This window comes from Dermacentor albipictus, chromosome 4 (assembly GCF_038994185.2).
Source record: "Dermacentor albipictus isolate Rhodes 1998 colony chromosome 4, USDA_Dalb.pri_finalv2, whole genome shotgun sequence".
Taxonomy (NCBI): Eukaryota; Metazoa; Arthropoda; class Arachnida; order Ixodida; family Ixodidae; genus Dermacentor; species Dermacentor albipictus.
In genome coordinates this window covers 165318361-165343086 of record NC_091824.1, presented here as the reverse complement: position 1 = coordinate 165343086, position 24726 = coordinate 165318361, and the positions used below count along the sequence as shown (strand labels likewise).

Sequence of the window (24726 nt, the reverse complement as noted above, 5' to 3'; positions counted from 1 at the left end):
CTAGCGGGATCAACTTATCCTTCCTCCTTAATAAATTTTCCACACGCTGGTCCACTCACAAAGGTGGTGTAGCACATGCTACTGCGCTTACATACGCCCGAAAACAGCAAAACAGAGGAGTAATATTTATATCAAGAGTGCTGGCAATTTCAGGGCAGAAATTATTTCTGAGCGCGATTTCTAACGTTATCTAAGCACCAATTCATTATTCTTGCGTACAACGACTGCTTCTCTTTTGCAAATAATATTACATGAGCAGAATCTTCTTTTTTTCTTACTTGTTCTCACTTTTCGTGCTTCCAAAAGTTTTGACTTTGGTGCTTATATGAGCTAAAATTGTACAGAACTAACATAGAGTATTAATCATTTTTAACCCCTGTAATGTTTGTTGGACTTTGACAGTGTTATAGTCAAATAAAAAATAAAAATAAATAAAGAAATGGAAATGAATATATAAATGAATCTAATGGCTTATTTGTTAGACGGAGGTTTAACATAATCTACCCCGTTGAGTGCAAATGTAATGATTTTAATCTCAAAAGTTGACAGGTTTCAGCGACCGATTGCTGATATGATGTGCAGCTCCAGGTGGGAGCACTGCTATTCTCTTCTTACCGGCCTCATTTTTTCTCCCCTAATCCCTTATTCCGGTACAATAAACAATACGCTCATCTTATTGACCTCCATATATATATTATTCTTTCTATATCTCCTGCTTATCGCAGCACAGTTAGGCGTCTCTGACGATACTGAAAGCCTTTAGACCCGGGAATTCATTCTATTGTTCTTATGAAAGGCAGCACTCTCGCTAGCAACCATCAAGTTAGTACTTCTAGCAAGATGCGTTATGACTGTCACTGCCTGTTGATTTTCTCTTACATTATTAGGAACATGCAAAAACTTGTTGTTGTTGTCGAAAAATTTTTTATTGGCGGGGGGGGGGAGCAATTAACTTCTAGACACAATACAGGCGGGATGTGCTAGGCAGACGAGTGGCAAAGCTTAAGCCGGCAGAAAAATAAACAGCGCAAACACGAAGGTGCAGTGACAAAATAATTCAAATATGTCCCGACTCTTATAATTTTTTTCGGGAAAAACTTCTTTGACTTTTTCATTGTTTATTATAGTTCGCGCTGTTCAGTTTCCTGTAAGCAGGTGGCAACTAGCCCAGCTTGTGATGCTGTCCTTAGAATTATTTTTATAAAGGGCATCTTTCCTGTTATATTGTTCTACGTGCAGGTGTAAGAAACCATAAACAAATGGGGCCTGAACAACTGCGCCAACACGCTGGTGAAATCGCTTTCGGGCGGAGAAAAGAAGCGCCTGTCTATTGCACAGGAACTCATCGGAAACCCGCCACTCGTATTCCTGGACGAGCCAACAAGGTTATGTGTCATTTCGTTTGCGTAACTTTTGCTATAGCAGTGAATAGGCTAACCACTCCAGGAGGACATACTTCTCGTTAAGGAGGACAACAAGAAAGCGCAATAAATCGCACAGTAAGCGATACACCCGGAGTCGTGTGAAGCAGGGAGGATCGAAGGTAGGCATAAAGATGGGTGTGTGTGTGGAAGTGAACACCCGCTTTTGTCACTGCATAATTACTGGCATGTCTCAGAAAGGGCAGGGAGGAGGTGGAATGAGCTAGGGGAGGAGGGGTGGGGTTGTGCCTAGGCCGCTATGGCCAGCCTTAAAGTGGTTTAAAGGAAGATGTGCTGTGGTGTGCTGCAGCCTCTTTCAGTTATTGGTACTGTGTGTGCTTTCTTCTGAGGCACAGCTTTTGAAACAAGCATATAAGAGAAATCACGAAGGGAAACAGATAGGGCAGATGACATTTGTTCATATCGAAGGGGTAGTATTTTGTTTGATGCCACAAGTATTCCATTTCTGAAGTCACGAGACTTCAGAAAGGGAGTACTTGTGCCACCAAACAAAATACTCATTCTCGGTTTTGTTTCGTTCTATTGTAAATCGGTTGTCCTGTAGACGTCGAGGTAGAAACCACCTCGGCCATTCCATAGTGTCTTGTGCGGAAAAAAGAAATAGAAAACGCAATGGACATCAAGAAATATACAAGTGAATAAAAATGTCATAATGAAAATACTTTTAATAAAGATAAAGATGCCACATTCGATCTCATTAAACGCCTTGTACCTGCAAACTAACAAACAACTTTGGTGCTCTATGAATAGATAATCGATTGTTTCAAGGCGAGCGTCATTTCCATTATGTCATCGGTGTTAGAACAAAGTCCAAGTAGAACCCCGCATACTTTTTGAATTAGGCCTCCATTGGGAAATGACGTGACTTTTTCGTATAACACATTCTGCAGCGGAATGGACAACAGTTCGGCGCTGCGCTGCGTTCGTGTGCTCAAGTCTCTTGCTTCGTGCGGACACACCGTGATTTGTGCAATCCACAATCCCAGCACTGCGCTGTTCTCGCATTTCGACAGAGTAAGTCCAGAGCACCACATTAGACAGCATGGATGCGGATTGTAAGATGCTGAGGATTGGAAGATGCTGAGAATTGCATATATATATGCGATCGGGAGCGCGCACTATAAACCCATGGCCATAATTTGTAGCTTTGTTAGGCCAGGGGATCTTTTTTATAGATCCCATGACTAAATTTATATTAGCTGTTGCGTATGGCGTTTTAATATGCTACTCACTATTGTTATTGTACCTGCTCACGTAGAGAGCACAGCTAAAGTGTACAAATCCCTATCAGAGCTGCGCAGTGGTTAACCGTACTTGAAGCAGTTGCTATTTGGGCACGTCACTCATTGCAATTAAGGTGTTAGATTAAGCGCTTCGCGAGGATATTCAGGACCATTTCGGCAAAGCAATTGGTGCGGCTAGAGATGCCCCGTCGAGAATGTCCACCCCGAAGGTATAGCCTTCAAATATCGACAAATATTGATGAACATTCATAAAGACAACAATTGTAGCTACCACAAATAAAATTGGAGGAGATATTGACCATGTCAATGGTGATGTCTGAAGAATTTGTAAGTGTGCAGGATAATTAGGCACGGTGTGAGAAAATGCCAAAGTTTCATTGAATGAACATTGTTGCTCTATATTTCTCTAGACCGCACAGAATGTTAAAGATCGCTTGTGGCAGATCGTATAATCCTAGTCATTGAGCAGGATTACTCATGAAGGCGTACATGCGCGAGAAATCGAAATGAAAAGGCGCCTCTTTCAGTAATCTCAAGGTCTAGAATTGTGCTATCCGCCACAAGCGATCTAAAAAAAAAAGTCTGCTGTAAAAAAAGAAAAGAAAAATAAACAAAGAAAGCCGTATAAGGGGCCCTTAACAGCGTGTGGTTTCGGAACAATCGGGCGTGTCAAGATGATAATTGGCAAGAGTGAAGCACATTTTAGGAGAAACGTGCTAGAAGAAATTCCAACTTGGAGATACTATGTGGGTGCCATATAATATTAACAAATACGTGCTAATTAGAGTTCAGAATTCTTGTTGGGAACTGAAATATTTCAAGTTCACAAACTGACAGGCGTGTCGAGATGAAATAACGCAAGAAAAAACAGTACAGCAGGTCGCCGGCGATGGTGCAAGCGTCCCGTAATGGCAGTGCTGCCTACGTGAAGCCATGTTGTTATAGCACACGCAAACGCGGCGAGCAGCAACCAAAAGTGCAGCGCTAAACATGACACATTATACGCATGCGTTCTAGCTTTTAAGGGTCTGTGTTTTAACTGAACATCCGAGTTGCGCGCAATGGCGCCTGACAAATGGCTAAACGATGAGCGCTATACCTCAGGTTAAAATTCAATGGTGATGCTAATGCCAGGAGACCTCGCCGTAAAAGTACAGATTCCTGTTGATTATGAATACCAGTCGTTTGTCGCCATTTCCACTCTGTTTCCACTTCCATATTCGCGTTTACATGAATGCGACGGTAGCGTGTTACATTACATTGCGCATCAAGGTAATACTATGTGAGAGCGTTTACAGGTACTGCTATATATGCCACCTGAAATAAGTCAAAACCTATTTGCAACGATTGAATTTCGCCGGGCAGTGGAGGAGAGCACATGACGGCAGCGTTCTCAATTTTTCTGCTTCAATACGATACGCTAGTGTTTACAAGCAGCGCATGAGACGACCTACCCCGTGTCGATCTACCCTCTCCAAGCACATTATTGCGAATTGCCGACCACCGTTTACACGGATGTAATGCGCTAGAAATGCGATGCGCCACTTGTCGCATTCGTGTAAACACCGCTAAGGATGAAAGGCAAGCGAAAGGCCAGCGTGTTAACTTTGATTTGATGCATGCAGTAAGCACTCCAGAAAATTTGTTAGACAATTTCATCCCAAAAGTCTCAACGGATGTGTCTTAAAATTGATCTCGCAGCTTTACGTGCTTTCGGAAGGGAGATGCATATACAATGATTCGGGGAACAAGTTGTTGGAATTTTTGGATTCTCAAGACCTTCACTGCCCACTTCACACCAACCCTACTGACTTCAGTGAGTAAGCCATCACGATATGCACAGCATTCCTATTCAAGCTATAATTAAAGAAAGTATTCTGCTGTCGTAGCCTAAACTATATTATTGGTGTTAGGCCGATTGATCATAAAATTCTGACCGATGTATGCGCCTTTCAACTTCGCATCGTTTAGAAATTAAGGGTAACGGTAACGACATATACCGAAGCAAAACTATCTGTAGATGGAACACAGATGGCATCAATAGTCCTATTTACTACTACTACTAATAGCGATAATATAAGTGATTGTACTACGATAACTTATTAACGTTTCATATTGATTGTGTATGAATATCTTTGCACTTGTTGGCTAAGCCTAAAGTGTTTCAGTAACTGACAATCAACACCACTACATTAAGACATTTTTTGTAAAAATCTTTACAAATGAAATGTTTGTTTTCACTGCGAAACTTCAGATATTGTTATAGCTTATTCATGCTCTAAGCTAACCTTGGAATGGTTACACCAGCTTAACAAAATTTGTTTTACAGCGAAGCTGTACATGGATAGGGTTCCCTATATTTTTCGTGTGCGTCAACAAAAACTATCATCATCAATGGCTCATACCCCCGTAAGCACTCAAAACCCCGTAAGTAAGCAAAAAAAAAAACAAACAAAATGGCTCACGCAAAAGCTACAAGCACTCAGTAAAGTAAAGCGAAGAGTGCTAAATTTTCTTCTAATCACTGATACAACATGGAGAACAGCATATTGAAAACTGTCACGTCAATGGCTCATACCCTCGGAAGCAAGCAAAGAAAATAGCCCCGTAAGGTTCTTGGCTACTCAGTTTGCCTGGGTTAGTTGCGATGACACTGCGTTTGTGGTACGTAAAGTGACATAGCACGAAGGCATTGATAAGCCTATTTCTATGCACAACTGGCCCAAAGCGGAGTGAGACAAGCTCAACGCTCTCATCCGCAAAGTGGTCAAGAGGGCTCTCGGGCTACCCATCAGGACCCATACCGAGGATCTTCTCAAGCTGGGGGTGCATAACACTGCCGAGGAGATTGCCGGGGCCCAAGAACGTGCGCAACTCACTCGCCTGAGCACCACAGCGGCAGGTAAACACATCCTCGAAGAGTTGGGTTACCACCCTGCGGGATTCCCGATGGTCAGTACCCCGATCCCTAGGTGCATTCGAGACAAGTTCGAAGTGGCCCCTGTGCCCCGAAACGTCCATCCCGTCCATAACGAGGGCAGACGCAAGGCCAGAGCAGCGGCCATCCTCAAACAGATAAAGCAACGAGACATTAGAGCAAGCTTCGTCGACGCCGCGGAGTACAGCGATCGGAAGACCTTTGCCATCGTAGTGGTCGACTCCAGCGGCAAGATTTCTAATTGCGCCTCCATTCGCACTTCAGACCCCGGAGTCGCCGAGCAAGCCGCCATCGCCCTCGCCCTGCTAGACGGTCGTGGGTCCGAGATATATAGCGATTCCAAAATGGCAGTTAGGGCTTTTCAGAAGGGTTGCATTGCCAAGCAAGCTGCTCGTCTTCTTAGCAACTCGAATTGATATGCTCTCACGCATCATTCAATCCACTGGTTTCCAGCTCACGTAGGGTCGGTCGAGGGTGCTCCCCAGAACCTGAATGAGTCTGCTCACGAGGCTGCGCGTGACCTCACCGACCGCGCTTCCTCTGCAAGAAGCACCGACTCCCCTCCTCCCTACGGCCACAGGGATGCTCCCGCTACTCACAACGAGATTATTAAATTCTTCTACATGTCTAGAAGGGTCTTTCCACCCCCACAGCCCAGGTTGAATAGGGCGCAAGCCGTTTCTCTTAGGCTTCTGCAGACTAGTACGTATCCGTGTCTGTCCGTTCTCCACGAGGCTTACCCGGACGTGTATCGCGACGACACCTGCCCCTCCTGCGGGCAGACCTCTACTCTAGCGCACATGCTGTGGGAGTGCGGGTCGACATACCCTAAGTTTATCAAGGAGGAGTGGGACTCGCTTCTGCGTAGCCCCGCTCTGGAAAAGCAAATCCTGGCTGTCCGGCGTGCCCGCGACCGGGCCGGTGGGCTAGACCTGCCGGTCCCGACGTGGGACTAGCCGGGTGTGCGACGAGTTCGCGTCCTCGCCGGACCTACAATAAATGTTTCTTCACTCACTCACTCACTGCGTTTGTGGTCGTTGTCGGTGATTGCAATGTGGATGTGTCGGGACCGAAAAGGGAGTGAAGATTTCAATGTAGACATTTCAAAACCAGACAAGAAATTGTTCCCTCAGTTTGTGCTAGAAAAGTTTGGTTTGGATTATTATTATTATTATTATTATTATTATTATTATTATTATTTGTTTTGAACACATACACACCATTAACAAGAGAGGGAAAGCGAGGAGCAGGCTGGCAACTGCCACCGGAAGGGGCACAACGCCTGCCTACTCTTCAGAACGGAGGTGACAGCAACACAGAAATGGAAGATAGGAAGGAGGGGAGGAAAGAGGAAAGGAAGAGCAACAGGACAAATCTAAAGACTAAAGTAGAACACAGTACAGATCACACACAGTAGGGCCGGTCACTGAAGGTCCCGCTACTACAGAATGTTGAATAGATTAATTTGGACACTACAAACGTGAACCTAAGTTAGCTAACTCTAGGAAAGTAAGTAGGGCGCGATGAGCCTGATCACGTTTAGACGCACAACCACTGGGGTATAAACACTCGTCGAGTGTCGTACACCGCAAGCCAAAGAGATGATAGTTTCTCACTAGTGACATGCGCTGCGCACTGAAAGCGGGACACTCAAATATAAGGTGCTGAAGTGTCTCGCAGCAGCCACAAGACGTACACAATGAACTTGCCACACGTTCTTGTCTGTATAAACGTTCGTGCACGTTCACGCAGCCAACCCTCAGCTTGAGTAGTTGTGCTCTAGCGCGACGAGGCAAGCCTCGAACCGAACACGGAGCGGGAACGTTCCATTTGCTACGCGCTGGTCTGGATGCTGCTTGAGTAGATGGCGATGAATCAGCAGACCGGCGTCATCAAGTTTGCACAAAATTTCTTGGCAGTCACAGTTGTTATGAGCGCAAGCTGAAGCGAGCCGATCAGCCTCTTCATTTCCGGCGATTCCTACGTGTGAAGGTATCCATTGAGCAACGAGAGATACTCCACGTGATGAAATTTTGCTCGCAGAGTGAGTCATGCTGCGCGCAAGTGGACAATCAATCTCACTGCGTTGTAACCTGCTAAGGGCAGCACGGGAGTGCGCAAAGATGGCAACGTTCGATGTAGCTAGCTCCTCTTGCACGTATCGCAGTGCAACATTAATCGCTGCTAGCTCCGCAGTTGTTGACGAAGCTGGATGAGGTATTTGAAAGATACGCCGTACTTGAGTTGAACTGAGGTTAAACAGCGCGAAAAAGACGTGGACACAAGGAAACAAATACCACAGACAAGCGCTGACTGCCAAGTGGGCAGTCAGTTGAAGGGCAGAAAAAAGCCGCAGAGGTAGTACCTTGGCCGTCGCTGTGTACAGATGCATCTGTGAATATTTGAAGATAATCTGGAAGCTTTTCGAACATGTGAGACTGAGCCAATTGGAATATTGCCGAAACAGGCATATCAGACATTTTGTGCATGTCAGCGATTGTGAGGCAAATGGGGAATACGTGTTTCGTTGTATCTTTTGGAGGCGGAGGCGTACCTCGAGCAGCATGTTGAGAAATGTCAGTGATATTCATAAATAATGTCGCCATTTTTCCCATGCGAGATAACGGACGGTGAATGAGACGATCAAGTAGCGAATGACCATTCGATGCGCGGTGCAGACGCTCAATATGATATAGAGCTCCCTGGTCTGCTTGCAGCCTCAGGGGTAACTGATGCGTTTCAGTGAGCAATGGAATAGATTGCGCCTCACGAGGTAATCCAAGCATTAGTCGAAGGGCAACGTGATGATCTCGCTCCAGTTGAGCCATCAAACTAGGTGGTATGTTCAGGACTGGTAATGCGTACATCATGTCTGAGAGTACAGATGACTGGCACACCTGGAGGGTCGTTGTTTGGTCGCAGCCAGGACCTCTAGGAGTCAAGGCGGCCACATACTTAAGGAGGGAGTGCGATTTGCGTCATACAGATTTAACGGCAGGACGCCAAGAGATGCGATCACCCACAATTAACCTCAAATAGCGGCGTTGTCGCACCCACTTTATAGGCGTTTTGTCAAGATACAGTCGGCTCATTTTTCGACGAGCGCGTTGTTTAGGGTGATATGCTATTTCAGCCGACTTAGCAGGTGAAATGAGCAGGCCAACTTCACCCAAGTACTCCGAAGTAGCGTTTAGAGCTCTTTGCAAACCTGCACGAAGCCGCGGACCAAGGTGCGAAGGGCCGCTTATCCACAGAGCAATGTCATCTGCGTAGACAGCTATGCTCACAGGGAAGTCACTGTCCCGAGGCAAACGACTTGGAATCGCGGCGAGTGCCGCGTTAAACAAAAGCGGCGATAATACGCTGCCCTCTGGGACAACGCACTTCGCATTTCGGTATTCACTAATTACTCCTCCGACACTCATTTTCATCCGGCCCTCCGACAAAAATTATGCACAAAGTGGAGCAGACGACCCGAAATTCCCGCGGTTGCAAGAGCGAAAATAATCGCCTTATGCGGAACTGAATCGAAAGCTTGCTGTATGTCAAGGACGAGCCTGTAGGCGGAATGCTTGTTTCCTTTAGCAAATTCGAGCGCGGAGACCTGGTCTGATATGCTGTCCAGAGCTGAACGGCGGCGACGAAAGCCACTCATGACACCAGGGAACAAATTCAGCTCATCTAGCCTGACATCTAAGCGAAACAAGATCATTCGCTTCATTAACTTGATGACATTGGAAGTTTGGGATATTGGCTGGTAGGACTTGAGGTGCCTTGCAGGACGCGCGGGCTTTAAAATTGGTACCACCATGGACGATTTCCATTCAGCAGGGATTACAGCGGTTGTCCATATTTCAATATACTCGTCCAATATACGGTCATGAAAACTCTTATCAACTTTCCGCAGTGCTTCATACGTCACACCATCTTCGCCTGGAGGAGTGCAGTGTTTGGAGAGGCTCAACGCGTGTCGCAGCTCCTCAAGAGTGAAATGTGCCTCGTCCATCTGGCAGGCTGGACATTAGGAAGCGGTTAAGGTGCTGTGACTTGTCAAAGAAAGAAAGTCGCTATTAGTGGTGTCACTGCATTCAGGAGAGACGAAAATGTCTGCAAATGCCTCCGCTATTACTTTTGGTGAATGGTCAGTCGCTATGCTCAATGCAGCCGTAGAATTCTTGCAGATTTCAGGAGTGCGAAGAGCCTTCAGTATGCGCATACACTTCCAAAACCACTTCCAGTATGCAACGAACTACATACAGCTTCCTAGCTCTTGCGACGAAGCTGTTTTGTATGCCGCCGTATGGCTGCGTCAATGCGATTATATATAGTCCAGTCGGTGCGTCGTTTAGAGCGCTGTGCCCGCGTCTATAAGCGCGCCGTCGACATGCGTGGAGCCGCAAAAGCTTTAGATCGGAATTCGGTTTGCCGATACTCCGTCGTCGTTGTACTGTAGCTTCTCGAAAGCACTAACTCATAAATTTAAACAGGTTGTCTTGATATCGTGCCTCTATCAGCTGACGGAACTTGCCCGACTTCGTCACTGTATAAACGACATCCTGGCGACCCTCAGTATGTGTTGGTGTTAACCAAATGCGTAGGTGATCTGAGCCCCACGGGTCAGGTTTACATGACCAGGCTAAGCACACATTTCTCGTTGATATCGCAAATTTTATGGTGGAATGCTCCTTTCCTCTACCTATATATGTAGGTGAACCGTCATTCGGTATTCGCAAATCGTTCTTGATAATGATCTCGTTAGTCTCTGTCCCACGATTGTCTTGGGGACGGCTACACCATCGTGGATGGTGTGCATTAAAATCTCCGCATAACAAACGATGCACAACACCGAGACACTAAGCACTCAAGTAGTGAGGTATCGGAAGAAGGTGTAGGCCTGTTGTATATGCTTGCCACCATCGTAGACACACCTCTGAGGCTCACAGTAACAGCTGCACACCCAAACTCATCGTTACAGATGCCGTCTGCGTCAAGAACCGCGAAATCCAAGTCAGCACGCACGTACACTGATGCTTTTGAAGCATTGCCCGTATGCGCGACGTCCACACACTGGAAAGAGCAACAAGCTGGTTCCGCTCATCGAGTGTTACTGCGGACGCCCACGAAGCCTGGCAATCGTTATTTGTCTTTCCTTACGTTAGTTTCCTGAAGCGCTATAACGTCTGGTGGAGTCTTCATAGCGATGAGTCGAAGGACTAAATCAGCGTGCCGCGGTCGCATCTACCTGACATTCCATTGCAGCACAAAGGGGCGAGACTGCTAACAACTGTTAAAATTGTTTCCGGTAAAACGTCTAGTGAAGGCCGTCGAGGACTGGAACGGGGGCCTCCAAAAGTTGCTCTGCTGCTGACGCTGCTGGTGTCTGGCGACCAGCGATTAGAGATCTGATGACGTTGACAAGCATCTTCAGAAGATTGACAAGTTGCACATCGTCATTGGCTGATACCGGTTTAGGTATTGTGTTTGCAGTGCTTTCCACTGTGGTCGAACTCTTTGCAGATACTTGTTCCGACGATTTCGATGGCAGCGCTGGCCACCATGTGTCTGTGAGGCAGAAAGTCCGCCCCCCTACTTTCCGATGCGTTGTGCCTTTGTCATTCTTTGAACGCGCTGCTTTTAGTCGCTGGGGCAGCACTACGGTGACGGGAGTTTTCATCTCCTGCTGCCTTCTTTTTGGCTTTCTCATTTAGTGCCTTTAGTTCATTCTTCAATGAGAAACTTCGTTTATCCATTGCAAAATGTTCACCATTACAGTTAGGGCACCGATATGCCCGACTTTCACAGGAATCCACATGGTGATTCCCACCGCATCTGGTACACACCAGATCTCTAGTGCAAAAGTCCTGAACATGATCAATCTTAAAACACTTATGACATTGCAAAGGCCGTGACACGAAAGATCGAACAGGATAGCGCACAAGTCCAGCCTTTTGTATGACTAGGCAGCTTTCCAGAGGCGAAAAGTATCTTCATACACTTTGACGAGCCCAGCCTTCGAACGCTAATTATTTTGTATGGTGGCGTGCAAGCGATCATGTTCTTAAAAACGTCGTCTTTGAGATCCAAGTCCACATCAGATTCGACACCAGCTGCTGTATTTGTACCCTGTGGTATGTAGGGACGTGTACGGACCCCAGAGATTTCAGGCAAACCAAGTAGAGTTTGCAGCATCTTGTCATCAGTTGTGGCAACACCAATGACATTTTTCCTGGGGTTCACGCGAAGCTCTTGGATTAGTCCAGCGGCAAGTTTGAAGAAGAAATCGTTAAGTTTCTGTCGAGAGATAGCATTCAGGCTTACCATCGCGTTGATGGGCATGAAAGCTACTGTCGTAGTCTTGATGGCGCTGTATATGATAGTCCCTTCACTTGAGGACGATGCCGGAGACGTTCGTCTTGGACGGCGGTGCTTGACAGGTATGAAAGCATCCGAATCTTCCGATCTTGAGTCAGAAAGCTCGGAATCAGCAGTGTCCTACTGACGAACCGAGCCGCTTCCAAGCCGCGGGCGGTCTATGCTGACCGCCAGACGAGTCCAAGACCATATATTCCATGGCAAGCTCCGCGACGAGGATCTCCCAGCAGAGTAGGTTCAGGGTTCAGCACAAACGTCGTTGCCTGTTACTGATGCACGAAAATATTATAAATAAAGAAAATTGCAGCACCAGAAGAAAACCAGCAACCGAGCACAAAAACTTTCCAGTCATCCCGGTTTTAAGTGCCACACCAATTCAAATTACTCAACTACTCAACTACGGTCATGTATAGATTTAACTTTGACCAAGATTCGGTCTAAGGTTGTGACCGAACCAGTCACAGTAATCACAAAGCTACCGTCATGGCCATTACCAAATGATGAAAATAAATACGTTTACCCTTGTCTAACGCTGTTTGATATGCTACAGCTTCGCTGGTCATCCACCTTTAGAGAGTGGAATGGCTCCTCAATTTTATTTTCTATATTTTCACATATAAAATTTCAACTTGACATTTGTTGCAGTGCAGTGACAGATATTTATAACGCCTTTTCTCTTTTTAGTTCTAACTGAGCAATGAGATTTGTGAAGTGATGCCTACTTTTTTTCCCTTCAGTCCACCTCCCCCGTGTGGTGTTATGCTTTCTAAGCGATTGAGAACCAACAGTCTGCTCGTACTTCTGTTCAAAGAATGCCCATACTATGTTCCATAGTTACTTCAGAAAGTGGCGTAGTGGAGCTTTGTCGTAGCCTCTAGAATTTTAGTTACTGTTCCAAAACTGCGTTTCCAACTCCAGCTGTTTGGAATCATGACAGCGATTTTGTGGCGATGTCATTTTTGATGTTACCTCCTTTAGGGCTTTTAGCGCTTCGTCACTGGTCAGAATGACGCTGTGCCCGCGTTATCATAGGATCACTTTGCCGTGAATGGTGGATGATAAGAGTGGCATAAAATTGAGCGGAATTAAGGCATCGCTGCAAAATCGCGGCGCATACCATACGACCTCATACTAAAGGCAGGAAAAGCTCGACCGTGTAATAACTCCGCTGCCATGGTGACAGAGGGGTATCCGTCTGCAGTGATAGGTGAGGCTTGCACTGCGAGAATGCAGTGAGCTATAATGGTTACCACAGTCTGCGTAGTGCGTGACTGGGAATAAACTTGAAACGTTCGCCAAGTTAATGTTACAGTGGTTACTTGAGTTAAGTCGCGTAATGTTGTACAGTCGATGGCACAATATCGATGTATTCCTTTTTGCCCCAGCTACTTAGTTAGTGAACCTATGATTGGACAAGCGGCTGTGAGAGTAACGTCGCGTACCATGCCAGAATGATGGACTCCAACGGACGATGGGTGTGTGCTGTGATATGTGCTCTCTCTCCCTCTCCCCCTTCCCCATCTTTAATCTCCCCCATCCCTCTCCCATGTGTAGGGTAGCAAACCGGTTAAGCCATACTGGTTAACCTCCCTACCATTCCTTCTCCACTTTTTCCTTCCTTCCTTCCTATGATCGATAGTATCGATAGCAGTACAGATAGTTATGCATCACCACAGCGAAGGAAGCCTTCCAGAAAGTATAAGTACGGGTGAAGCCGTACTTATATGTTATACTTATAAGTATGTTAGGAAGCCGACGCGAATTGAACATTTGTAGCTAATGGCGAGTTCATAACAAATCAGCGTTTAAAACGGGTCGAAAGCCCTTATTTGCAGCACGCTGGCGGGAACACTTTTGGCGTATGTTCAGTGTGATACCGAAACCATGTGCGCCGAGAGGGCGCATAAACACGCCTTAATGTTACAGTGTGGAGGGACACAAGGCGCACATACTTCTTTATATAACCAAGTGTACGTGGACTCAACGAACTTCAACGGACAGTGAAATAATGAAAATGAGTGTAACCTTACAATTATGCTATGATCTACACAAAAAGCTAAACAAGCAATATAGTTGGGGCACGTTCTATTGGCATCTATTCGTTAGTTACAGAGATAGCCGCTGGAGAACATGGAGAAGTGAGAGGGAACTTGTCCAAGCTGTTCGTTCCCGATCAAGTCAACCATGACAAAAATAAATGCATTGATTCTTCCAAGTTCAGCCCTCATGGAGGACGGCTTATGACTGAGAAGGTACGTTGTTTACGTTTGTGACCTAGTTACATAATACGCATTCTGGCATTCGGTTGCATAAGTTGCATCGTGCACCCGCACAAGATTTCAGATAAGATACGTGTCAACCTGCGGCCCGAGGCTTCCAAATTAATGCAGCTGTAGGTAGGGCTGTTCCATAGAACGATTAACCTTCCGATTAATCGATTATATCCTTAATCGCCACTATTTTCTTTAGATGACGATTAATCAGTTAAGCTCACATGACTCTGTTTCTCCCAAGAGCTAAACACCGAGAAATGCAACGGGGTCCGACTACGCCCACACATGCGCGCTGCGCTTGGGGCAAAATGTGTCAAAACGTTTCATTTTCCTATTCTGCATTTTGTGCGCCGTTCTTTATTGGCCAGCAAAGAGGTTAAAACCAGCGGTATCTAATACTTTCCTTCGAGGCTTGAACGAGGCAGGAGGTGTGGTGCAGAAAGAAACCTTTTTTACTTTTTGACAGAGAACTTACGATAGGTGCATTAAGATCGCCGGCAAAAAAAGAGCATGTACTCGTCGCCACGCTTGCAAAACTGAATGTACATTTGCGCAGAGTGTCGTTCAAGTAATAATAAAGGCACATGTCGATTCAAATAGCCCGGCTTTTTTTTCTTCAGTGTGCGTGCAACCTGGCAAATCACTGGGTTTGATCTTTTTTTCGCCTAAACCCACAAATGCGATTATTATTTTATTATTAATTATTATTATCTTTAATCGGGGTACAATTTTTAATCGGCGTCAAGCCTGTTGGTAGCAGCTATGTCGTATCCTGCGCTTTCATGATGAAAAATTAATTAAAGCGTGCGATGCGGACAAAATCGCGACCCCTTGTTTCCTGCTCGATGGAGATGAAACCTAAGATGTCATCTCACGGTAATTAAAAATAGCAGGGTATACCAAGTGGTTATTGTGAGCCTGAACTATGACGATTGCTCACTTCTGGAGCAGCGGCACCCGACTTTGGAGATTTAGGGACTGAAGGAGCTGCAAAGGCTGTACAAAATGTAGAGAATATGTAGATTATGCCAAAACAAACAAAAAAGATTGCATGAAAAAAAACTGACTAAAGTTTAACTAAGTAATAGAAAGCATCGTTTAAAAGCATCAGTGTGAGGATGTTTCTTTCTCTAAAATTTAGTATCAAAACAATCAACACCGTGAAACATTTTTCGGGCTCTCCTGGTAAGACCTTAAAAAAAACTGATGCCGTGATGTTACCTGTAAGTTTTCACCGCATCTTGCACTGTTGCACGAAAGGCTTGTGTCCTGGTATTTTCACCTCCACCAGGAAAAGAAAGAGCAAATACATGAGTACCAGTTCCGAGCAAAATACCATCGGCAGTTCATGACACTGTTGAAGAGGTGCTTCATTTGCATCACTAGAAACAAGGTGGGTGTGAGTTTTTTATCCTACAAGCAAAAACCTTTCGTAAGTTTTCTTTGTTACGTCATTAACCGCAAGTATATAAACCAGGACAATGCAACATCTGAACTTAAACAGAAAAAAAAAGAAAATTTATTTATTAACCCGTTCTTGTTTTCTTGCGATTCAAAAATCATTCTTAGTATTCAGTGTCGATGTGACTAACAAACACGGTCTTGATCATTGTGGCATAAAATGGCTATGTTAAATTGCGTGACATTTCTTAACGTTATCAGTATTAAATGATGAGTAGGAAATATGGGACAACTTCTATCTGGCTGTGCCTGTGACCAGAACGCTGCGCTCGGTTTCCCGAGCCTCAAAACGTTTGCAGTAAATTTGCATTGGAATATTAGGAGCCAAAATTACAAAGCTTTTCGACCCGTCGCTTTTTCTATAACATGTTGAGGCTGTTCCGAATAATTTTAGCTTAACAGCTCTTGTGAATACGGCCCCGATCCTAAAGCTATTTATACCTTAGGAAATCCAACAGCGTCGTTTTGTAACAATCGTATTCGCATAATACCAAATTTCTTTAACACCCGTCGAGTATTAGACAGTCTATCATAAACAAAGAAGTGTGCACTGTTCAGTGTAGGAAAAGTCACGGACCTTGTCGACCATTGTAAAATAAGTTCTGTACGAGTCTTCACTTAAATAATGAGCAGTAATATCGAAACAAACCTCAGGTCTACGCCGCTGCTTAAACAGTGCACCTCGACTGCGTAACCACAGCGCTTCTGGGACACAAACACAGGCCCATTTTGTGTGAATGGCGACACTAAGGTTGCTCGAACTCCTTGACCAGCACGACCGAGAACTTTGTCGCACTCGGCGACACCTTTGTCTCGCCCGTAATGGCCCAAAGCAGAGACTGCATTTTGATGTAAATAAACGTGCTTCCCATCTGTCAATCAATGCGAGGGAGGTTCACAGGTGGAATAGCACAAATGCAACCCGTTTGTATTTTAACACAACAATACCTTCACATAAGCCCAAATATTATTCGTCTTTCTTTACTTTTAACTTGGCCTCGTGACAATTTGCGTTACACTATGCTATTATCACGTCGTTGTGAGCATGACAAACTGCCCCTGCAATAAATGCAAAGTACACGAGTGTGACTTAGCGTCGCCCTTCCTTTTCTGATGCAGGTTACCACTCTCGTCCGCATAGCGGCATCTTTGTTCTTCGCTTTCCTGTTGTCCATCTTGTACTATGGTTGTGGAAACAGGGCCGCTCAGATTCAGGACACGGCTGCCTTGTTTGTTGTCACTACGTTCATGATACTGCTGGGATTCGTAAGCAGCACCGTACTCATACGTGAGCACAACGTGATGACCTCTCTTCTGGGAAACAATCTCGCGTTTAGTTTCTGAAATCTGCCGCTTCAGCATGCATGAAGTGATAGAATCTGAATGGTGATAAAAAGCGAAATACTGGTTTCATCGTAATATGATGCCCCTGAGCTTGCTTGCAGCGCCTTAATATTAAGCTGTTGTGGGATAGCATTCACACTACCCTGGTGGCACCAATGGCTAAAGTTGGAAGCTTTGCATAATTTCGACTTGTTGCACTGGGCTGCCAAATCACGTGTCCTTTGGACTATCTCTTTCGCATGCAGCACCTTCCCACCTCTAGTCACGGCGGCTCTCTAAAGATCGTGCGTTCCACAGCGTAGTGTCGAACAGTCTGTGCCGCAACCCAGCGATGTAGTAAAAGCTAGCTGCCATAACTCTCTGCCAAGAGTGCTTCGTGCACATGTTATGTGGTCTGTTAGGTGACTATCAGAGAAGGAACATGGATAAAACAACTGTACAGAGCATTGCGCTTATATAACAATAAAACAAATCCTCTTCTACAGTTCACCCATCACGACTATATGGCACTCTGCAAAGCGTGAAGCATTGGATTCGATTTCTGGCGGCCGTGAAAAGTGCAACACAGCGAGTCAGAACGGACAAACACCGGTGCACTTGATATTAGGTGCACAATAATGAACCACAGGTTGTCAAAAATTAAGCAGAAGTTACGGCATCTTTGATATATCCAACGTCCTGCATCGTGGCGTTAGATGCCATCAATTATTATTTTACACAGTTCTTCAATGTAATTTTACGTCACCTAACAGCTCCTACGTTGTAAATGTGATGCTGAAGATATCTGGCTGTGCGCTACGGAACCTTGTTCCCAAGAATGAACATGAATAATAATAATAAAGAAAAACAACCTTCTAAGGTTTTAAGGGGCCGAAGCTACGATCTGATCTTGAGGTGCGCGTCCAGATTAATTTTGACTACCTGGAAATCATTAACATGCCCCTTCTACACAAATCTTGTACACTGCACGGTACACGGGCGTTTTTGCATCCGCCTCCATCGAAATGCGGTCGCCGGGGCCGCGATAATAACTCGCGACTTCGTGTGGCTAGCCAACGCCGTACCCAGAAGCCCTTATGGCCTGTATTGACCCTTTCTCCGGCCATGCCGTCGGCACTTGCATGTCTGATCACGTGATGAAGCGTCCATTGCTTGCCTCATTTGCCACCGCTGCCTCTGTGTTTACAATGGTTGTGTATGATGCCGGAGCGGCTTCGCAAACCTCTGTTTCGCAAGATATAATAGACGGTGATTGGGTGAATGACACGAAGCTTTGGCCACAGCCTCAGAGAACTTGTAAAAGCGCTTTCGGAGCAGATTAAGCTATGTCCAAATGGCGCGAGCAGCGTATATGGTGCTTGTTCTAAAAGCAGGGCTAAATATCTGTTCCACGCTATTCAAACTTCCCGCTTATGAATTGAATCAGGATAAGCGTGTTTTGCTCTTATTTCTTTGTTTGACAAACACTGAAGCAGCGGCTTGTCACCTTTCCGACTCAGTAAACTTTCTCGGTGCGGTCACCATCTGATTGTTTTCTGCTTGACCACTCGCTCATTTCCGATAGATTTGTGCTTACTGCGCCCACTCACTTATTCTTGATACGTTAGTGACAGAGTGGGCGTAAGCTTGCGTGCCTGTTGCGGTAGATGTGTGTAGATAACGTGTGTGAAACTTACTACGATGGGAAGCGGCACCACTCCTTTTGTCATTGTTTAACGAGCGGTACACACTCTTGCCGACGTTCCGAAGTTGAAGTCCTTTCTTTGGAGGTTAGCGATACAACGATGGCGGATGAGTGAAGTCTTTTATCCTTGGAGAAAGTAGTGCCCCGTCAAGGGCGGGCAGAACAGGTTATTCTTATGTAGAAGCGATCCGTGAGCTAGGTCACACAGATTCATCCCATTCCTTCATATGCCACTCAATATTTTCGCAGCCAGCTTCTACGCAAGTCTTCAATCCACCGCTCGACACATTGCAGCACACTTGGAGCATAGTGAGCTAGTGAAAACTCGCATTTCCAACAGCTGATCACACAGAAGCAAAGTAGAAGCGGTAACAGTTTCGTATGCGTGTGCTGTCGCTGAGCTGACGTGTGGCGCGTCGCCGAAAGCGCGATCTCGTTTCTACGGAACGAACTGCTTCGCGAAAAGGATCAATAGCAAGAATAAGCATTGCTTAAGCACTGCACTACAAAGAAACAACATGGTGCTGTAATACTGTCCCTAAAAACAAAGATGTGATTCTTTTCACACTTAGCGGCTATATGGCGTTGCGCTGCTAATCTCGAGGTCGCGGTTTCAATTCCGGACCACGGTGGCCGCATTTCGATAGGGGAGAATTGCAAAAAACGCTCGTGTACCATGCGTTCGGCGCAAGCTGAGAACACCAGGTGGTCAAACTTCTTAATTTAGAGTCCCCCACCACGGCGTGCCTCTTAAGCAGACTGTGGTTTTGGCTCGTAAAACCCAAGAATTCATTTATGTTTTTTGTTTCTGAAGCTGACAATGCCTTCGCGTAAATTATTATAGCGCAGCATGAAAGTTGTAATTCTATTGAGGACGTGGAGATTTATATATGGCTTAACTGGTAGTACCTTAAATATGGCTTACACTACGGCCAGAACAGCATGCGTGCCACGTGATGGTTATGAGTGTAAAAAGAATGAATACGAAGACGAAATAAGGAGTATGAACAGACTTGACAAGGCGCAGAGCGGCATCACAATGTTGCTAGTGCATGCATCCATCTCCTCTTTCATCTTGTTGTCTTCGTGTGACAGTTTAAATCACGGTTCTTGACTTAGTAGTAAGAAATTTCTTAATATTATTGTTCGTTGGGTAAGGTATAGGCTGTTGGAAATTTCTGAGCGATAGTGTTACAAACTACAAGTCAACCGACAACATTCCAATCGATCGTTTAACAGGAAGGGGCCAAAGTTATGGCATCCTAAGAGGTAAAGGTAAGCGGTAACTGCACATAAATTGTGTCTTCGAAATAAAATATCTGGTTGAAAGTGCGCGTTCAGGTTGACAGCCCCCTGTGTGTGTCGCAATACACCTATGAGCATTTCGCGCTGACACACGCACTGCAGGATATATAAGCCTTTTTATGTCAACCTATAGTTTTCAGTAGCTACTAACAAATCACTAAAGAAATTACGTCCTGCACGCGTCATTATTTTATATTATTTTACATCATTACATTAAGTATAATGTATTTATTACAGGTACATTATGGTTATGCTTTTGTTGCCGTTATTATTTAGTTGCATATTTTCCCTTCTTTAAGTAGATAACATTATTTTGTCACTTATTTTACATTGTCTTAAGCAGTCGATAATTTCGATAATGTATTCATTGCCAATTGCGCTCATTGGGCAAGATGAGGACAGGGATTGCCTTATACTTTCTATTTCTCCTCCATAGTGGCCCTTGGTATATCATGACAGGCGTTATATACTACACAAACGACAATAAGAATTACCAGAGTGTAGGGCAAAAAGAACAAATTTTCGTGTTCTTTTTTCTGCGTGTATTTCCCTACTGCATAGAGGCCTGTGCATTCCTCGCATAGTTGTGGAGATAAATCAAGCACACGATTGCATTTTCTTGTTGCGGATTCAATTTCAGTTCCTTTGGAGATTGACGTTGTCATGCGAGAGCAAAGAAACAGGTGGTACGACCCAAGTTTGTACTACGTTGCAAGAATAATCGCCGAAGTACCAGTTACGGTACGTACTGTACTTACAAAAGCGCTTGCTTTATGCATCTTTATTAATTCTGCATTTCGCATGTACATCCCTTCAGGAAGAAGTAAAGGAAAATGAAATGATCTGAATGTGGGATTGGTTAACCTGTAGGACTTCAATACCACATGATAAAACATTCTTACCCTAAACACACATAGTATAGAAAACACTGTAGTATAACGAAAAAAAAATGCATACGGGTAATTGCTTACACCTTGTTTTTGGTCAAGCAACATAGCAACGAGATCACCTAGGCGGTTAGAATAAAAATAACGAAGCTAATAAAAAATTGATCTCCAATCGACGCTGTGAAGGTGGCTTGACAGCGAAGCTGTAAACGACTAGAACGAGTACCCATTGCGACGTAGGTTGAAATTATTCACGTGGCGACATTCACAAGTACTTTAACTAATTACTAGCCCGAGGCATTTCGCCAGCCTGCGACTTGCGTCGCTACCTCGCGCACCTACAAAGAGTGTTCTAGAGAGAAGAGAAATTTGCCGTGCCTCGCATGCACGTTGCTCTTCAGGAGTCCTCACTATGAGTGGCTTTCCGATAGCACTGTCACAACCCAAGTCAGTTGTGTTATGATAGTGCTATGGCGTGTCACAACACAACAGTCAGGCGGGTTCTTTAACGTACGAAAGTGCAGTTACTTCACTCCCTGCTTCGTGTGCTGCAGTCAAGCTGCCGCCGCCGCGGAAGCTCGTGCCACAGTATTGTTTACCGCGAAATGTATTGGAGGAGCACTACGTCCTTCGCATTGTATGTAGGCGCAGGGGCGTGTTATCGTCAGTTATGTGGATCGAATGTGTAGCGACCGTCCGTCACTTCGCTGTCCTCGCCATCGGGGTTATTGCCCCCTGCTCGAACCGAAGTGGCTGTCCGACTGGGTGCCACCACTGCCATTCGGCAAACCTACTTTTACTCTTGAATAAAGCCAGTTGATTCTCCATTCTCAAGCTGTCAAAACGTGTGTTACTTGTCTCCGCCTAACCGAGCTCCCTACAAGTGATCACCCAGGACACTTACGCTTTTTTTTAACACTAGCCATGGACGACGCTGCTCCTACTCTTGCTGACAGAGATGACGCTACGACTACGTCTCCTGTAATGGCTGCAGAGCTTCAGCTTCCCAGCCTTTGGCCCAAGGATCCCTGAGCTTGGTCTATGCAAGTAGAGGCCCGTTTTCTGCTGCGGCGCATCGCTTCACAGACAGCAAGGTACCAGCAAGTCGTCGCCGCGCTACCCTCCGACATGGCCGATGGCATAGACGACTTACTAGCGGGTACGCCTTCAGCCACAGCATACGACGACTTGAAACTCAAGGTCCTGCAGCGCCTCGAGCCATCGCAACAGAGTAGGCTCCAACAGTTCACCTCCGAGGAACTCAGCGACCAACGACCGTCACAACTCCTGCAACGGTTGCGTCATTTGCTGGGTGGCCACTCCGCAAACGAGAGCCAGCTTCCAATTTTGCGCAAGCTGTTCTTGCAAGGCCTCCCACAGTCCGCACGCATGGTGCTGGCGAGTTCCGGCGAGAGGAGTCTCGATCGGCTAGCTGCACTCGCTGACCGCATATGCGTCTGCTCGTCTGCGGCACAGCTACCTATCACCGCTGCGAGAGTGTCAGAGCCAGGAGAACGACTCTCGCGCCTGGAGGAAACAGTCGATCGCCTTACCAGTGCACTGGAGAAGCTGATGACTGATGGCGACACTGGCGACCAACTTCGGCGCAACCATTCGGCTTCAGTCTCGCAGCGCACCTAGAGACTGGCCGCGGCAGTTGTGCTGGTACAACCATCGCTTTCGCGAACGAGCAAGCCGCTGCACCCAGCCATGGACGGGAAACGCACCGGCCAATCGCTAACGGCAGTATGCGACAACGGTCCTCTCGCAAGCCGCCTATTCTTCGTAGTCGATCGCATCACCGGTACCCGCCTCCTCGTCGACGCAGGAGAAGAGCTGTGTATCATTTACGCCACGGCCGCAAATAGCCGACGCGGCAAGTCCAGATCCACCCTCCACGCAGTGAACAGCACTGCCATCGCGTCGTATGGGCTCCGGTCAATAACGCTGGACATCGGACTCCGGCGCGTGCGCAAATGGGTGTTTGTGATCACCGACGTCAGCTTTGCCATACTGGGAGCGGACTTCCTCAGCCATTTCAATTAACCTAAATATGAGTGTTCGGGATCGGCGCCTAAAGGATGACGTCACATCTCTCGATGTATTTGGCCTGCAGTCCAACCTCACCTCATCTGGCATGCGCAGGTTCGGCCGGCCTCACGTGCGACAAGATACTTGCTGAGTACCTTGGCTTTTTCACTCGTTTTCGTAGTCAGAGGTTGGAACACAGGTGCTCCCGCAAAGGGCACGCCTTCTCGCGTTGCGGGGTGAATTTTCGACACCAAACGCCAGCGGTCGTAGCTCAATGAGATGTACGTGCTGTGTACCTACACCGCCGCTAGAGATGTACTGGCTAACAGCTCCGTTCCTTACGATATTATGCAATGAATTAACAACCACTGCCTAAATAGTCTCACTACAAGAAATATATGCCATCGAGAACATAACTCCTTTAAAAAGCGAATAGCTCTCTTAAGGCCGTTCGGCTATTCGCTTGCATTTACAATCATCGTCGATGGATTCCGCACAGATCTTTTTTCTGAGTTTTCAGTGTTTGCTACACTTCTGCTCTATAGTTGCTTATATAATACAAATTGACTATGCCACTTTCAAAACTCTTGTGTAAGATCTGTTGCATCTGCAATTTTTTTTTATCTACCACGCGCACTTTTCTTGCGTTGGCGCTTATACTTTCTTATGTTAAGATCTTTTGATGGGCAGGTTCTTATTTTTAGAAATAAAGAATTTCACACAAAGCGCAAAGAAATCGACTGTAGTGTGAGATTTTCAGCAAAGCGAATGAAATAAGCAATGAAAATAGATTAGTCGAGGAAAGCTCTAACACGCTGTATATATAGCCTGCTCTAACCCGATACTTGACAGACGCGTCAAAGACTCACAAGCACTGCGTATACACGAACGCATGTTGTTTAGTCCGAACAGTTAAGGCAACAAAAAAGCAAAGTAGAACTTTTCTTTATTAGTCTCATCGTATACGCGACTGCGCTTGCAGGAAACAAAACGTGCCCTCAACAAAGCAATGGTCGTTGCTCACTTAGCTGCGTTCAGCTACGGGATAAAGCGTTGAAACAACCTTCGCGCCCTTGTGATCCCACCGACATACGACGTTGGGCGACCGCCTGTTTGGCGATCTTGGTGCGAAGCATGCTGGGCCGGCTCGGCCAACCTTTGGGCTTCGTTACAGTCAGACTTCGAAGTGAACAATATAGCTTCCCTGCGTTGTCATCGACTCTTAGCCATTCTCAATTTGGCCGCTTCTCTCTCTGCAGAGTCTGTCAAATGTTCCAGCAGTGCCCTATTCCTGAAGTGCAGAGGCCTGAATTATCCTTTATAGCCCTCCTGTGTATCATCCCGCGTGCATGCAATCTTCAATCTCTCCCTCTTTCCTCTTTCTGTTCACCCTTTCTTTTACCCACACTCTTAGGTAGTAAAGCGGACGCTGGTCTGCTTCTGGCTGACCTTCTAGTCTTCTCCCTCTCTCTCTCTACAGCGTGGTAAAGAGTTTAGTAGCAGTAGCGGTCCCGATACACCCTCTACGGGATTATACTCTTCCTCTTACACCTTGCATACATGCACAGAATTTGGATGCAAATTTGTTCGGTCCTTGCACCACCGCTACGCGTATGATTAAAGAAAGTATTTACTGCGGTGGGTGTTAATTCTGTGAGAGAAATGATAAAAAACGTCATTACCAAACTTAACAAACACGCATTTTGTTAGAGTGTCTCAGAATTCGTTGTATGTAATTTGTTTAC

At 45.8% G+C, this 24726-nt stretch overlaps 1 protein-coding gene across 1 annotated transcript in view; it reads left to right on the top strand.

The window, feature by feature from the left end:
* LOC135899928 (ATP-binding cassette sub-family G member 1-like) overlaps positions 1-24726 on the top strand; it is a 56086-nt gene that overhangs the window by 24672 nt on the left and 6688 nt on the right. The window contains exons 4-10 of the mRNA XM_065429303.1: positions 1246-1385; positions 2333-2456; positions 4388-4502; positions 14103-14248; positions 15561-15662; positions 16850-17018; positions 20704-20804. Coding sequence (XP_065285375.1) covers positions 1246-1385; positions 2333-2456; positions 4388-4502; positions 14103-14248; positions 15561-15662; positions 16850-17018; positions 20704-20804 — 897 coding nt within the window. The remainder of the gene's footprint in view (positions 1-1245; positions 1386-2332; positions 2457-4387; positions 4503-14102; positions 14249-15560; positions 15663-16849; positions 17019-20703; positions 20805-24726) is intronic.